The sequence below is a fragment of the Leptonotus elevatus genome, chromosome 1, assembly GCF_054856555.1.
Source record: "Leptonotus elevatus isolate MCC_2025b chromosome 1, RoL_Lele_1.0, whole genome shotgun sequence".
In the NCBI taxonomy this organism is placed as follows: domain Eukaryota; kingdom Metazoa; phylum Chordata; class Actinopteri; order Syngnathiformes; family Syngnathidae; genus Leptonotus; species Leptonotus elevatus.
The window spans coordinates 37,378-52,678 of record NC_141239.1 but is presented as its reverse complement, the minus strand read 5'-3'; the positions used below and the strand labels follow the sequence as shown (position 1 = coordinate 52,678).

At 42.0% G+C, this 15,301-nt stretch overlaps 1 protein-coding gene and 1 long non-coding RNA gene across 2 annotated transcripts; one reads left to right on the top strand and one right to left on the bottom strand.

Moving 5' to 3' along the window:
- Positions 1 to 823: 823 nt before the first annotated feature.
- On the top strand, positions 824 to 2,080 carry LOC147180187 (uncharacterized). The gene is made up of 2 exons (XR_015096223.1): positions 824 to 1,080; positions 1,771 to 2,080. It is a non-coding gene; the product is annotated as an uncharacterized LOC147180187 (long non-coding RNA).
- Positions 2,081 to 11,318: 9,238 nt separating this feature from the next.
- On the bottom strand, positions 11,319 to 14,961 carry LOC147180186 (uncharacterized). Its single transcript, XM_086079464.1, has 2 exons — positions 13,795 to 14,961; positions 11,319 to 12,871 (listed from the first exon to the last, which is right to left on the bottom strand). Exons 1-2 carry the CDS (start codon positions 14,959 to 14,961, stop codon positions 11,360 to 11,362), a joined length of 2,679 nt encoding a protein of 892 aa, XP_085935590.1. The 3' UTR covers positions 11,319 to 11,359.
- Between the last annotated feature and the right edge of the window lie 340 nt (positions 14,962 to 15,301).

The following is a 15,301-nucleotide window of genomic DNA, read 5'->3' as shown; positions in this document are numbered from 1 at the left end:
CGCCTTTGTATCCTATGTAAACACTATCTACAAATACATTTTATTGTAGATGTTATGTATAATTGAATTGTAATTTTTTATTTATTCAATAGGAGTGGCCTTTGTTATATATGTAATCACTATCTATTAAAACAATAAAACAAAAACAATTTAAAAAAAAAACATAAAAAAAAAATATTATATAAAAAAAATAGTTGTAATTCCTAATGAGTATAATTAAATGCAAGTGTGCCTTGACAAGGTTTGGGCTGTAAAGAGCCTTCTTCAGGTCGAGCACACGACAATTGTTCAATGAATTGTCTGAGATGTTGCCTCTTGGAAAAGCAAATCCAAACTGAGCTTCCTCTAACAGGAACCGAACTATGGAGGTAAATTTGGTGCAAAACTAACTTGTGCAAAAAAATTTGTACCTGTAGAAAAAAAGTCTAAATTTGTATCTGTAAAAGTCGTGATTTGTATCAGTAAAAAAAATGTGTGCCTGTAAAAAAAAAAAAAATTGTCTGTAAAAGAAATTTGTACCTGTAAAAAAAAAATGTGCATGTGTAAAAGAAATTTGTATCTGTAAAAACAAATTTGTACCTGTAGAAGTCATGATTTGTATCTGTACAAAAAAAAATTTGTACCTGTACAAAAACTATAAATTTGTACCTGTAGAAATGACAACTTGTAGTCAAAGAAGTCGCCACTAGGAGTCACAAGTGGGTTTTCTGCTGCTGTTCAGTGACGTGAGTTTTGCCCCATTTGTCGCGCTACAAATGGAGCAAAACTAATTTGTACTTGTAGAGCGCCGTGATTTGTACTCTTAGAAGAAGAGGGCGGGCTCTGGAGGATTTGGGCGGGCTAAAGCTCAACCTCATTGGTTGAGCGAACGACCGTGGGTTGAACTCAAATGACGCCCATAAATCCGCAATTCCAAACAGAGTAGCCACACTAGTTTACGCGTCATTTTGGAAGAAGAGGACGTCCCAGGCGTGAAAATGTCAACATGGTTAAATATACGAACACCGCGTGGAACAGCTTAAACGTTGGTTGACATGCAGAGCACTCCAAGTGGGCAGAAAGAAAAGTTTTAGTATGAAGGTAAGATTTATTGTACGAACATAGCTCGTAATCCGGTGCTAGCTAGCTAGCTCATCTCATGTTGTTGTCACGAAAACTGAACACATTGAAGTCACGATTTGTATTTCAAGATTTGAAGCCTACCAGTGTAAACATACGATCAATAGCTTGTACCTGTAAAAAAAAAAAGTGGACAGTACTCAGCTACTTGTATTTGACTAACATTATATTCAAGCATCTGTACTCTTACTATCATAATAAAATGAAAACAAAACGTTTTTACTGCGAGTGGATCTTTAAGCCGCTCCAGGTATTTCAACCTCAACCCTTTATCCTCTGTATTTAATCATTTTATTTCAAATATTATAATTTATTGATAAATGTCAGTATTTTTGCAATGTATGCTTTGCAAACAGTTAAAATAAAAGGCTCTTACACTTTTAAACTTACACATTTGCTTTCAACACTGAAGCCAAATAAAAAGAATGCAAATGGGAATGTTTATAAACAATGTCTGTCTATCAGTATTCCCACTATTTCTGATATTAAGATGTGACAAAATCTTTTGTTTTTTTTCTGGCTAACAAGATAAAGCTAAACATTTAACTGATTACGTATAATGTCAGTGGCTGTGTTTTGATGACACAGCTAGGAAGCTATGATTATTTTTTATTGTATGAATATGCTGACCCAAGCATTCTATTCGCACAGATGCCAGCATGCAGTCAATCAAAGCTACTTCTTGATCAATCGCTAGACGGTGGCACATGGTGTGACATCAAACCTGCTTCAAAGTGGCTTTGAAGTCCAACAAATGAGAATCCTTGATACACTGGTTACGGTTCTGAGATCATTTCACTGCAAACACCTTTGGGAAAGTGAAGAAATTATGCTTTCTAAATGTCTTCCAATTTTGAGTTTGAAATGTTGCAGGAGTACAATTTAATCCATATTGAGAGTTATTTGAAATAGTCAGATCAAATAACAACATGTATCATTCAATAAACAAGATTGTGCATCATTTGAAATGTTTTATTTGATGTCCAGAAGAGCCGTTTCTGCATCCATCCAAGACGAGAACAGTATTCTTCTCACAAACAGAACAAAAGTTATTGATGGAGCTGTATGAGGAATTCAAGACTCACCAAAAAAGGCAATACTGCTGCTATCACTAAGACGAGGGAAATATGATTGGCAAAAAAGAAAAGAAAAAAGCAGACCGACTAAATATATAAGTTATAATTGTTTCATGTTAGATGTGTATTTAACATTAATCGTGTTATTAATTATTGATTTAATGTAAAGCACCTCGAATTTACCTCCATATTCATTCTTCACTGTTACATCTCAACAGTAGCCAAAAGCGATCATGGCAGCAAGTCGGCAAGTAGCCTATAACAATATATATAAAAAATAAGACTAAATAGGTGTTGCCCATTATTGTAGCCACCAGAAAAAAAGACTGACCACTGCCACAGGCAGATCTGCAAAATAATTTTCCATAATCCAGTTTGATGGAATACCCCCAGGTGTCATCTCCTGTCTCTTGGCTGCTTTCTGATGGAGTGGGTCATCCTTTTCACTGATGCTTCAGCAGTGTCTCCAGCAGTTGTCTCCACCTTTTTGAGCAAGATTTTGAAATATATGAGATTCTCATTTAATTAAAAATAAATAAACTAACATTTGACCTAGTTACTTTTGTTAAAGTAGCTGCGTGACAGTGACACTGCTCACATCTTAGTAATACAGATAGACTGGCATTTCAAAAGCAGAATAGCCAATATTTAAATAAGAGTAATGTTACATTGGAAAATGTAACTCAAGTAGAAATTAAAAGCACAGAAAAAATACTTGCACAAATATTTGAGTACTGTGAGTGATGAGTAAACTAAGAGTGTAAGAGCAAAATACTGACATTTATCAATAAATTATAATATTTGAAATAAAATGATTAAATACAGAGGATAAAGGGTTAAGGTTGAAATACCTGGAGCGGCTTAAAGATCCACTCGCAGTAAAAACGTTTTGTTTTCATTTTATTATGATAGTAAGAGTACAGATGCTTGAATATAATGTTAGTCAAATACAAGTAGCTGAGTACTGTCCACTTTTCTTTTTTTTTTTACAGGTACAAGCTATTGATCGTATGTTTATCGTATGTAGGCTTCAAATCTTGGAATACAAATCGTGACTTCAATGTGTTCAGTTTTCGGGACAACAACATGAGATGAGCTAGCTCGCTAGCACCGGATTACGAGCTATGTTCGTACAATAAATCTTACCTTCATACTAAAACTTCTTTCTTTCTGCCCACTTGGAGTGCTCTGCATGTCAACCAACGTTTAAGCTGTTATTGACATGTTATTTAAATACCCATGTCACTATTGTATCTCAACAATTGTTTTATTAATGTATTCATGCTTTTTATGGTTTGTTAATTATTTAGGGGTTAGGGTTGGCATAGCCAGTGTTTAGGGTTAGGTTTGGGGTTTAGGGTTAAGGTTAGGGTTTCAAACTAGGGCTAGTGTTTCAAATTAGGGCTACAAAATAGGATTAGTGTTTCAAACAAGGGCTAGGGTCTCAAATTAGGGTTTCAAACTAGGTCAAGGGTTTTAAATTAGGGTTTCAAATTAGGGCTAGGGTTTCAAACTAGGGCTAGGGTTTCAAACTAGGGCTAGGGTTTCATATTAGGGTTTCAAACTAGGGCTAGGTATCAAATTAGAGTTTCAAACTGGGGCTAGTGTTATAAATTAGGGTTTCAAACTGGGGCTAGTGTTACAAATTAGGGTTTCAAACAAGGGCTAGGGTCTCAAATTAGGGTTTCAAACTAGGGCTAGGGTTACGAATTAGGGTTTCAAACTAGGGTTAGGGTTCCAAATTTGGGTTTCAAACTAGGGCTAGGGTCTCAAATTAGGGTTTCAAGCTAGGGTTTCATATTAGGGTTTTAAACTAGGGCGAGGGTTTCATATTAGGGTTTTAAACTAGGGCGAGGGTTTCATATTAGGGTTTTAAACTAGGGCGAGGGTTTCATATTAGGGTTTTAAACTAGGGCGAGGGTTTCATATTAGGGTTTTAAACTAGGGCGAGGGTTTCATATTAGGGTTTTAAACTAGGGCGAGGGTTTTAAACTAGGGCGAGGGTTTTAAACTAGGGCGAGGGTTTCATATTAGGGTTTTAAACTAGGGCGAGGGTTTCATATTAGGGTTTCAAACTAGGGCGAGGGTTTCATATTAGGGTTTCAAACTAGGGCGAGGGTTTCATATTAGGGTTTCAAACTAGGGCGAGGGTTTCATATTAGGGTTTTAAACTAGGGCGAGGGTTTCATATTAGGGTTTTAAACTAGGGCGAGGGTTTCAAATTAGGGCTAGTGTTTCAAACAAGGGCTAGGGTCTCAAATTAGGGTTTCAAACAAGGGCTAGGGTTTCAAATTAGGGTTTCATATTAGGGTTTGAAACTCGGGTGATGGTTCAAAATTAGGGTTTTAAACTTGGGCTAGGGTTTCAAACTAGGGCTAGGGTTTCATATTAGGGTTTCAAACTAGAGCTGGGGTTTCATATTAGGGTTTCAAACTAGGGCTAGTGTTTCAAAATAGGGTTAGGGTTTTGAATTAGGGTTTTAAACTAGGGCGAGGGTTACAAATTAGGGTTTCAAACTAGGGCGAGGGTTACAAATGAGGGTTTCAAACTAGGATTAGGGTTTCATATTAGGGTTTCAAACTAGAATTAGGGTTTCATATTAGGGTTTCAAACTAGGGCTTGGGTTTCATATTAAGGTTTCAAACTAGGGCTAGGGTTTCAAATTAGGGTTTCAAACTAGGGCTAGGGTTTCAAAGTAGGGTTTCAAACTAGGGCTAGGGTTTCATATTAGGATTTCAAACTAGGGCGAGGGTTAAAAATGAGGGTTTTAAAGTAGGTCTAGGGTTTTAAATTAGGGTTTTAAACTGGGGCTAGGGTTTCAAATTAGGGCTAGGGTCTCAAATTAGGGTTTCAAACAAGGGCTAGGGTTTCAAACAAGGGCTAGGGTTTCAAATTAGGGTTTCAAACTAGGGCTAGGGTTTTAAATTAGGGTTTTAAACTGGGGCTAGGGTTTCAAATTAGGGCTAGGGTCTCAAATAAGGGTTTCAAACTAGGGCTAGTTTTTTAAACTAGGGCTAGTTTTTTAAACTAGGGCTAGTTTTTTAAACTAGGGCTAGTTTTTTAAACTAGGGCTAGTTTTTTAAACTAGGGCTAGTTTTTTAAACTAGGGCTAGGGTCTCATATTAGGGTTTCAAACTAGGGTAGGGGTTCCGAATTAGGGTTTCAAACTAGAACTAGGGCTTCAAACTCGGGCTACTGTTTCACATTAGGGTTTCAAACAAGGGCTCGTGTCTCAAATTAGGGGTTTAAACTAGGGCTAGGGTTCAAATTTAGGGTTTTAAACTAGGGCTAAGATTTAAAATTAGGGTTTTAAACTAGGGTTAAGGTTTCAAACTAGGGCTTGGGATTCAGATTAGGGTTTCAAACTAGGTTAGGGTTCCAAATTAAGGTTTCAAACAAGAGCTAGTGTCTCAAATTAGGGTTTCAAACGAGGGCTAGGGTCTCAAATTAGGGTTTCAAACAAGGGCTAGGGTCTCAAATTAGGGTTTCAAACAAGGGCTAGGGTTTCAAACGAGGGCTAGGGTTTCAAATTAGGGTTTCAAATTAGGGTTTCAAATTAGGGTTTCAAATTAGGGTTTCAAATTAGGGTTTCAAATTAGGGTTTCATATTAGGGTTTCATATTAGGGTTTCATATTAGGGTTTCATATTAGGGTTTCATATTAGGGTTTCAAGCTAGGGTTTCAAACTAGGGTTAAGGTTCAAAATTAGGGTTTTAAACTAGGGCTAGGATTTAAAATTAGGGTTTTCAAATAAGGGTTTCAAACTCGGGCTAGGGTTTCAAATTAGGGTTTCAAACTAGGGCTAGGGTTTCAAATTAGGGTTTCAAACTAGGGCTAGGGTTTCAAATTAGGGTTTCAAACTAGGGCTAGGGTTTCAAATTAGGGTTTCAAACTACGGCTAGGGTTAAAAAAATAGGGTTTCAAACTAGGGCTAGGGTTAAAAAAATATTGTTTCAAACAAGGGCTAGGGTTAGGGGTTGGGGGTTAAGGGTTAGGTTTTTGGAAAGGGGTTAACTCCCGGGTATCTCCCGCCTCATCATTTTGACTGGACGGTTGTCATTCCGCAACTCTTATGCTTATGTCTCTCACATCAGTTTAATAAAAAAATCTTAACAAAGATGTGTCTGTCTCTTGTTAAACATGTAACCTCCATAACTAGGGTTGGGTTAGGGGTTAGGGGTTAAGGGTCAGGGGTTAAGGGTCAGGGGTCAGGGGTTTCAAATTAGGGCTAGGGTCTCAAATTAGGGTTTCAAACAAGGGCTAGGGTTTCAAATTAGGGTTTCAAACAAGAGCTAGTGTCTCAAATTAGGGTTTCAAACAAGAGCTAGTGTCTCAAATTAGGGTTTCAAACAAGGGCTAGGGGTTAGGGGTTAAGGGTCAGGGGTCATGGGTCAGGAATAGGGTTAGGGTTAAGGGTCAGGGGTCAAGGGTCAGGGGTCAGGGGTTTCAAATTAGGGCTAGGGTCTCAAATTAGGGTTTCAAACAAGGGCTAGGGTTTCAAATTAGGGTTTCAAACAAGAGCTAGTGTCTCAAATTAGGGTTTCAAACAAGAGCTAGTGTCTCAAATTAGGGTTTCAAACAAGGGCTAGGGTTAGGGGTCAGGGGTTAAGGGCCAGGGGTTAAGGGTTAAGGGTCAAGGGTCAGGGGTTTCAAATTAGGGCTAGGGTCTCAAATTAGGGTTTCAAACAAGGGCTAGGGTTTCAAATTAGGGTTTCAAACAAGAGCTAGTGTCTCAAATTAGTGTTTCAAACAAGGGCTACGGTCAGGGGTTAAGGGTTAATGGTCAGGGGTTAAGGGTTAAGGGTCAGGGGTTAAGGGTCAAGGGTTAGGGTTAAGGGTCAGGGATTAAGGGTCAGGGGTTTCAAATTAGGGCTAGGGTTTCAAATTAGGGTTTCAAACAAGGGCTTGGGTTTCAAATTAGGGTTTCAAACAAGAGCTAGTGTCTCAAATTAGGGTTTCAAACAAGGGCTAGGGTTAGGGGTTAAGGGGTTAGGGGTTAAGGGTTAAGGGTCAGGGGTTTAAAATTAGGGCTAGGGTCTCAAATTAGGGTTTCAAACAAGGGCTTGGGTTTCAAATTAGGGTTTCAAACAAGAGCTAGTGTCTCAAATTAGGGTTTCAAACAAGGGCTAGGGTTAAGGGTCAAGGGTCAAGGGTTAGGGTTAAGGGTCAGGGGTTAAGGGTCAGGGGTCAGGGGTTTCAAATTAGGGCTAGGGTCTCAAATTAGGGTTTCAAACAAGGGCTAGGGTTTCAAATTAGGGTTTCAAACAAGAGCTAGTGTCTCAAATTAGAGTTTCAAACTAGGGGTTAGGGGTTAAGGGTCAGGGGTCAAGGGGCAGGGGTCAAGGGTCAGGGTTGAGGGTCAGGGGTCAGGGGTTTCAAATTAGGGCTAGGGTCTCAAATTAGGGTTTCAAACAAGGGCTAGGGTTTCAAATTAGGGCTAGGGTCTCAAATTAGGGTTTCAAACTAGGGTTAGGGTTAGGGGTTAGGGGTTAGGGGTTAGGGTTTAGGGGTTAGGGGTTAGGGTTAGGGTTTGGGGTTAGGGTTTGGGTTAGGGTTAGGGTTAGGGTTAGGGTTAGGGTTAGGGTTAGGGTTAGGGTTAGGGTTAGGGTTAGGGTTAGGGTTAGGGTTAGGGTTAGGGTTAGGGTTAGGGTTAGGGTTAGGGTTAGGGTTAGGGTTAGGGTTAGGGTTAGGGTTAGGGTTAGGGTTAGGGTTAGGGTTAGGGTTAGGGTTAGGGTTAGGGTTAGGGTTAGGGTTAGGGTTAGGGTTAGGGTTAGGGTTAGGGTTAGGGTTAGGGTTAGGGTTAGGGTTAGGGTTAGGGTTAGGGTTAGGGTTAGGGTTAGGGTTAGGGTTAGGGTTAGGGTTAGGGTTAGGGTTAGGGTTAGGGTTAGGGTTAGGGTTAGGGTTAGGGTTAGGGTTAGGGTTAGGGTTAGGGTTAGGGTTAGGGTTAGGGTTAGGGTTAGGGTTAGGGTTAGGGTTAGGGTTAGGGTTAGGGTTAGGGTTAGGGTTAGGGTTAGGGTTAGGGTTAGGGTTAGGGTTAGGGTTAGGGTTAGGGTTAGGGTTAGGGTTAGGGTTAGGGTTAGGGTTAGGGTTAGGGTTAGGGTTAGGGTTAGGGTTAGGGTTAGGGTTAGGGTTAGGGTTAGGGTTAGGGTTAGGGTTAGGGTTAGGGTTAGGGTTAGGGTTAGGGTTAGGGTTAGGGTTAGGGTTAGGGTTAGGGTTAGGGTTAGGGTTAGGGTTAGGGTTAGGGTTAGGGTTAGGGTTAGGGTTAGGGTTAGGGTTAGGGTTAGGGTTAGGGTTAGGGTTAGGGTTAGGGTTAGGGTTAGGGTTAGGGTTAGGGTTAGGGTTAGGGTTAGGGTTAGGGTTAGGGTTAGGGTTAGGGTTAGGGTTAGGGTTAGGGTTAGGGTTAGGGTTAGGGTTAGGGTTAGGGTTAGGGTTAGGGTTAGGGTTAGGGTTAGGGTTAGGGTTAGGGTTAGGGTTAGGGGTTAGGGTTAGGGTTAGGGTTAGGGTTAGGGTTAGGGTTAGGGTTAGGGTTAGGGTTAGGGTTAGGGTTAGGGTTAGGGTTAGGGTTAGGGTTAGGGTTAGGGTTAGGGTTAGGGTTAGGGTTAGGGTTAGGGTTAGGGTTAGGGTTAGGGTTAGGGTTAGGGTTAGGGTTAGGGTTAGGGTTAGGGTTAGGGTTAGGGTTAGGGTTAGGGTTAGGGTTAGGGTTAGGGTTAGGGTTAGGGTTAGGGTTAGGGTTAGGGTTAGGGTTAGGGTTAGGGTTAGGGTTAGGGTTAGGGTTAGGGTTAGGGTTAGGGTTAGGGTTAGGGTTAGGGTTAGGGTTAGGGTTAGGGTTAGGGTTAGGGTTAGGGTTAGGGTTAGGGTTAGGGTTAGGGTTAGGGTTAGGGTTAGGGTTAGGGTTAGGGTTAGGGTTAGGGTTAGGGTTAGGGTTAGGGTTAGGGTTAGGGTTAGGGTTAGGGTTAGGGTTAGGGTTAGGGTTAGGGTTAGGGTTAGGGTTAGGGTTAGGGTTAGGGTTAGGGTTAGGGTTAGGGTTAGGGTTAGGGTTAGGGTTAGGGTTAGGGTTAGGGTTAGGGTTAGGGTTAGGGTTAGGGTTAGGGTTAGGGTTAGGGTTAGGGTTAGGGTTAGGGTTAGGGTTAGGGTTAGGGTTAGGGTTAGGGTTAGGGTTAGGGTTAGGGTTAGGGTTAGGGTTAGGGTTAGGGTTAGGGTTAGGGTTAGGGTTAGGGTTAGGGTTAGGGTTAGGGTTAGGGTTAGGGTTAGGGTTAGGGTTAGGGTTAGGGTTAGGGTTAGGGTTAGGGTTAGGGTTAGGGTTAGGGTTAGGGTTAGGGTTAGGGTTAGGGTTAGGGTTAGGGTTAGGGTTAGGGTTAGGGTTAGGGTTAGGGTTAGGGTTAGGGTTAGGGTTAGGGTTAGGGTTAGGGTTAGGGTTAGGGTTAGGGTTAGGGTTAGGGTTAGGGTTAGGGTTAGGGTTAGGGTTAGGGTTAGGGTTAGGGTTAGGGTTAGGGTTAGGGTTAGGGTTAGGGTTAGGGTTAGGGTTAGGGTTAGGGTTAGGGTTAGGGTTAGGGTTAGGGTTAGGGTTAGGGTTAGGAATGAGGGATTGAGCCCTTCCTCGACCAGGATAGGGGAATTGATCCCCCCTCCTGGAGCGAAAGGGAATCGCACGGTCCTTCCGTCCTTGGTACCTCCCGTCGTCACGTTCCTTCCACTGATGTGTGGGCTGGCGTCTCCGCCCATTGCGGACAACAGTCCACCCACCATCCATCATACTTTTTTTTGAATCTCTGATTCCTTTTTATGGTAATTGATGTATAATAATGTTTTTAATCTTTTATTTAATAGTTAGGAGTTGCCTTTGTATCCTATGCAATCACTATCTACAAATCTATTTTATTTAAGATGTTATGTATAATTGATTTTTAATCTTTTATTTATTCAATAGGAGTGGCCTTTGTTATATATGTAATCACTATCTATTAATATAAAACAATAAACAAAAACAATCAAAAAAAATGTTTTATATAAAAAAATAGTTCTAATTCCTAATGAGTATAATTAAATGTAAGTGTGCCTTGACAACGTTTCGGCTCATCCAGAGCCTTCTTCAGGTAAATGGCACAATGAAACAATGAAAATGCAATTAAGCTCTTCCTGGCGAGAGATGTTGTCTCTGCAACGACCAAACTCCAACTGAGCAGCTGTGAGTCTGCGATCCTTTATATACTTGTGAAACCAGCCCGCCCCCAACTCAAATTGAACACGCCCACTCCATGTACAATGAAAAAGCAAACCTCATGAAATAACCTTGTAAATATCCAACCCTATTAGTTTATACACTTATGTACACTTAGTATTTAACTTTAAAGTACATATATATCCCCACAAATGTATTGTACATATTTACAACTCTTTAATTATGCATGCATTATATTTTAATCGTATTAACCTATTTTAACATCATGAATTAACTGTCCATTTTAATATCCCACTAATTATGCACCTATGATATTTTGATCTTGTTTAACACCATGAAATTGTGTTATTACCGTGTAATACAACACATGTATGTCATAATACAACATTCACACAATATACAGTTTTCATATTTACTATATACATGTAATTCACATCCCACTAGGGTTAGAAAGGTGTCCAGGGTTATATACAATTATAGGGTTGAGGTTAGGGTTAGCACTCAGTAGGGCCATAGTACATCCACTAGGTTAGGGTTAGTATAGCTGGGGTTGGGGTTAGGGTTAGGGTTGGGGTTAGGGTTAAAATAGCCAGGGTTGGGGTTAGAGTTAGGGTTGGGGTTAGGGTTAAGGTTAGGGTCAGGGTTAGGGTTAGGGTTAAGGTTAGGGTTGGGGTTGGGGTTAGGGTTAGGGTTAGGGTTAGGGTTAGGGTTGGTTAGGGTTAGGGTTAGGGTTAGGGTTAGGGTTGGGGTTAGGGTTAGGGTTAGGGTTAAGGTTAGGGTTAGGGTTAGGGTTGGGGTTGGGGTTGGGGTTAGGGTTCCAGGGTTGAGGGTTGGGGTTAGGGTTAGGGGTTAGGGTTAGGGGTTAGGGTTAGGGGTTAGGGTTAGGGTTAGGGTTAGGGTTAGGGTTAGGGTTAGGGGTTGGGGTTAAGGGTTGGGGTTTAAGGTTGGGGTTGGGGTTAGGATTTGGGTTGGAGTATATTTTAGCCTACACATTTAAACCCACCGGGACCTTAGTCCCCAATCTATAAATCCACTTTCTCTCCCAAGCTTTTCGTTTTTGATCCGTCCATCTGGTGTCACTCTGCAGTCCCGCTATCTGGAGCGCCTCAATCCCATGGTGTAAAAAATGAATGACCAAAGGTTTATCCATTTCTTTTTTATTTTTGATATTGTATCTATGTTGTGTTAAGCGAGTCATCAATGAATTTTTTGTCTCGCCCACATACTTTGCCCCACATTTTTTGCAAAAAATCAAATACACGATATTTTCCGATTTTGGGCAGAATTTTTGGTCTAATTTTATTATTGATTTGTCCCGTGCGTTTCTCACGAATGTCAATCTCGTAAAATATCTGCTCAGAGGTTGCCGTTTCATGGTTTGTAAGGTTGGTAATTTAGCCCGAACAAGCAAGTCCTGCAAATTCTTGTTCCTTCTGAACGCAGATATTACTCTTGATTGCGGCATCCAATCGGTTGGTCCCAAGATCTCTGCAAAGTTCTTCTTTATTCTGTTATGGAGAACCTTGGCCACCGAGAAGTACGTTGATATAAATGGGATAAGCTTGTCTGGGTTTTTGGTTCGTTTCTCTTGATATGATTTCAGACATTGTCTTAGAAATGACCTCGAATAGCCTCGTTTTTTCAGGGCATTAAATAGAACCTTCACCGCTTCCCAAAAATCTTCCATCCTGGTGCAGATTCGATAGAACCTGAGGATTTGGGACTTCACAATCCCTTTGAAAGTATGGGCCGGATGAAAACTCATTTTGTGGACTAGGGCGTGAGTATCCGTGATCTTAAAGTAGACTTTTATATCTAATTGGTGATCAATATTAAATTTTGGTCCCTTGAATACCGTAGTATCTAAAAAGTTGATTGAATCTCTGTTTATTTCTGCTTTAATTTGTATTGATGGGTCGTGTGAATTTAGAATATTTACAAAATTTTGGAACTCCGCCTCCGTCCCGGTCCATATGCCCCATATGTCATCCAAATACCGCAGATAGCCTATCGGTTTTTGGACACATTTGGCCAAAACTTCACATTCCCAATTTGCCATGAAGATATTTGCATAAGATGGGGCGAATTTCTTCCCCATCGCTGTTCCTTTTATTTGGAGGTAATATTTTTCATCAAAAACAAAGTCGTTCCTGGTCAAATTTATTTCTAATAATTTCAATAAATCCGAATCTGGTCGCGTAGGGTCTGGAAACTTCTCAAATATTCTCCTGACGCATTCTATCCCCGCTGAAATCGGGATGTTTGTGTACAAGCTTTCAACGTCCATAGAGAAAAAATAAAAATCGGAAGCGACTCGCACCCTTTTAACCATTTCGATAAAATGGTACGTGTCTCTAACAAATGATGGATGCCTCGTTGAGAGCGGGTTCAAGTAGTGGTCCAAGAATTCGGCCGTGGCATACGTGTCACTCCCGCAATCCGAAACTATCGGTCTCCCAGGCGGGACTTCATAAGGAATTGTCCATTTTTCCGGGTCCTTGTGGATTTTGGGAAGTATGTAAAAACGTCGCTCTCTAGGATTTGACTGTCCTATTAAATATTGGCTTTGTTTGGCATTTATAAATTTATTCTTTTTTAAGTTATTGACAATTTCGGCCACCATCGGCATCGTATCCCAATAAATTGGTTTAACCAGTTTTTTATAATATTCAGAATCATTTAATTGTCGTTCAACCTCCATTATGTACTGTTCCCTACTCAGGATGACAATTGCAGAACCTTTGTCAGCTGGTTTTATAACAATGTGCTTAGCTTTCATCAGCTCTCTCAAAGCTTGCACTTCCTCCACTGACAGGTTTAGCTTTTCTGGTGACTTTATATAATGGTCGCCAAATGTTTTTAAGTCCAAATCTATTAATTGGCCAATTTCTAATGGTAAATCGCCTATTGGAGGGATCCATGTGGAAGGTCCGACAAAATGTGGCGGCTCCCTTTTCCCCGAGTCCCTAAAATATGCTGTTAATTTTAATTTCCGATGGTAATTTTGTATATCCAATTGAAATTGAGCCTTCTGGTCCTTAGCAAGTCCCAGCGTGGGTATAAAAGACAGACCTTTGCTCAAGACCGAATGCTGTAGGTTTGTTAACTTGAAATGTTTGGCTAAAACCACCACATCCTTCGCCACCAAGGATCGAGCATCCCTAGTCACTCGGATGTGTGCTCTTTCTGCCCTTGCCCGGTCATGGCTTAATGGGCGGGTGCGTTTAAAAACGTCATCCAGTGATTAAAAATGGCTGTCGCGGTCTCCTCCGTCCAATGGATGTCGTCTGGTTCCACCTCAAATTGGTTAGCAGGCAATAATGGAATATACCCCATATTCCTCTCAATGTGTTCATTGATGATTTGGAGATTGTCCTTCTCCTCTGTGGGGAGTAAGTCCGAGAAATTAATTAATGGAACCCACACTTCTGCATAGGGAAACTTCCTCTTAGTGGACCGTATCGCCCCTTGCAGGTTCTTAATAGTGGTCTCCCTGGATTTATTCCCCCTACAGTTTATTCCAAACGCCAGTACGATCTTTTCTACCACCAAGCTCTCCGGCGCCAATGTCTTCTCCATGAGCGCTTGCCCATGGCGAAAGTGGCTTCCCGGGAAGCTGTCAAGCTGCAGATTGGCATTCCAGTAGGGTGGTATGCGAGCTAAGTTGGAGTCTCCAATAATCAGCCACTTTTTGGTGACCTGTAAGTCCCAGTCCGTGAGACGTCTCTGCGTATTCTGGTGGCAATTCACCCAATATCGCCGGGGGTTCGGGCCCACAAATTTCTCAAAAGACTCATGGAAGACCTCCTCCAGATCCGTGTCCTCATTCTCTCTGTGGAACGTGATCAATTCTGGTCCCACCATCATGCGTGACATGTCTTCTTCCTCAGACTCTGAGTCTCCAGTCCTACAGCTTACAGGTATTACTACGGGAGGGGTTGGAGACTGCCGACTCTGAATCACCTCGGAACCATCTGCTTGAGGACCCATTGGCAACTCCTCCTCCACATTCTCCTCGGTCAGGACCACCCCTCTGGTCCTTCTGGATGTCCGCGGTGCCTCCTTGCATTCGTCTATCGTCGTAAGCAGTGCTGGGATCACCTCTATCCCTAGCTGTCTACTCTCTTTCCTCACTACCCTCTGCTCCCTAGGAGGTTGTACCTCTTCCATCCCTTGGTTCTCTATCTCTTCCCTGAAGGCTGTCAGTCTAGCCTTGACCACTGGCACATTTCGAACAATAGGAGTTGATTGTTGAGGAGCTTGTGCCTGTTTCGGAACTGACTCCCTGACAGGGTCTCCCCCGTCGATCCTGGCCACTATGAGAGCCTCCGCATAATCGATCACTTCCTGTGAAAGGCGGGGTAGGTTACGCTTGGCCCATCTCACTGCCACCTCATATGCAGTAGTCCAATCTGGGGTCAGGGAATCCCCCAAATCCTCCAGACTATCTTCCAGACAGTCCTGGTAATGTTCTGACAAGATCTGACAAGTGGTATGCCCCCAGTTCTTGGCATTTCCCACTATCAAGTCCAGAGCATCTCTCTTGGGGAATGCAGGTTTAATCATGGTTGACAGAATATCAACCATCTTTGCAATCATCCGCGGTTGAGGTCTTCCTTCCATCGGATCCACGTTCTGCAAGTGGTGGAGCGTCTTAATCACACCATGCAGTTTGCGAACCAATTTGCCAAATCTGGCATTCGCTGGCTGACGTACCACCTCTAGTCCCCCTGATTGTGAGTGAGGTGCCCGCCGCTCTTGTCCTTTCTGACCTTGCCGCGCCACCGCTGCATAAGAACGAAAACCAGAACTGACGTTTCGAGAGGACCTCGGAGGAGGCACAGGCTGGTTAGGAATGAGGGATTGAGCCCTTCCTCGACCAGGATAGGGGAATTGATCCCCCCTCCTGGAGCGAAAGGGAATCGCA

Coding starts and splice junctions, on each gene's coding strand:
- LOC147180186 (XM_086079464.1), bottom strand. CDS start 14,961: ATGGTTGATATTCTGTCAACCATGATTAAACCTGCATTCCCCAAGAGA. Junction 12,872..13,794: donor TTCCCTATGCAGAAGTGTGG/GTTCCATTAATT, acceptor AAAATCCACAAG/GACCCGGAAAAATGGACAAT.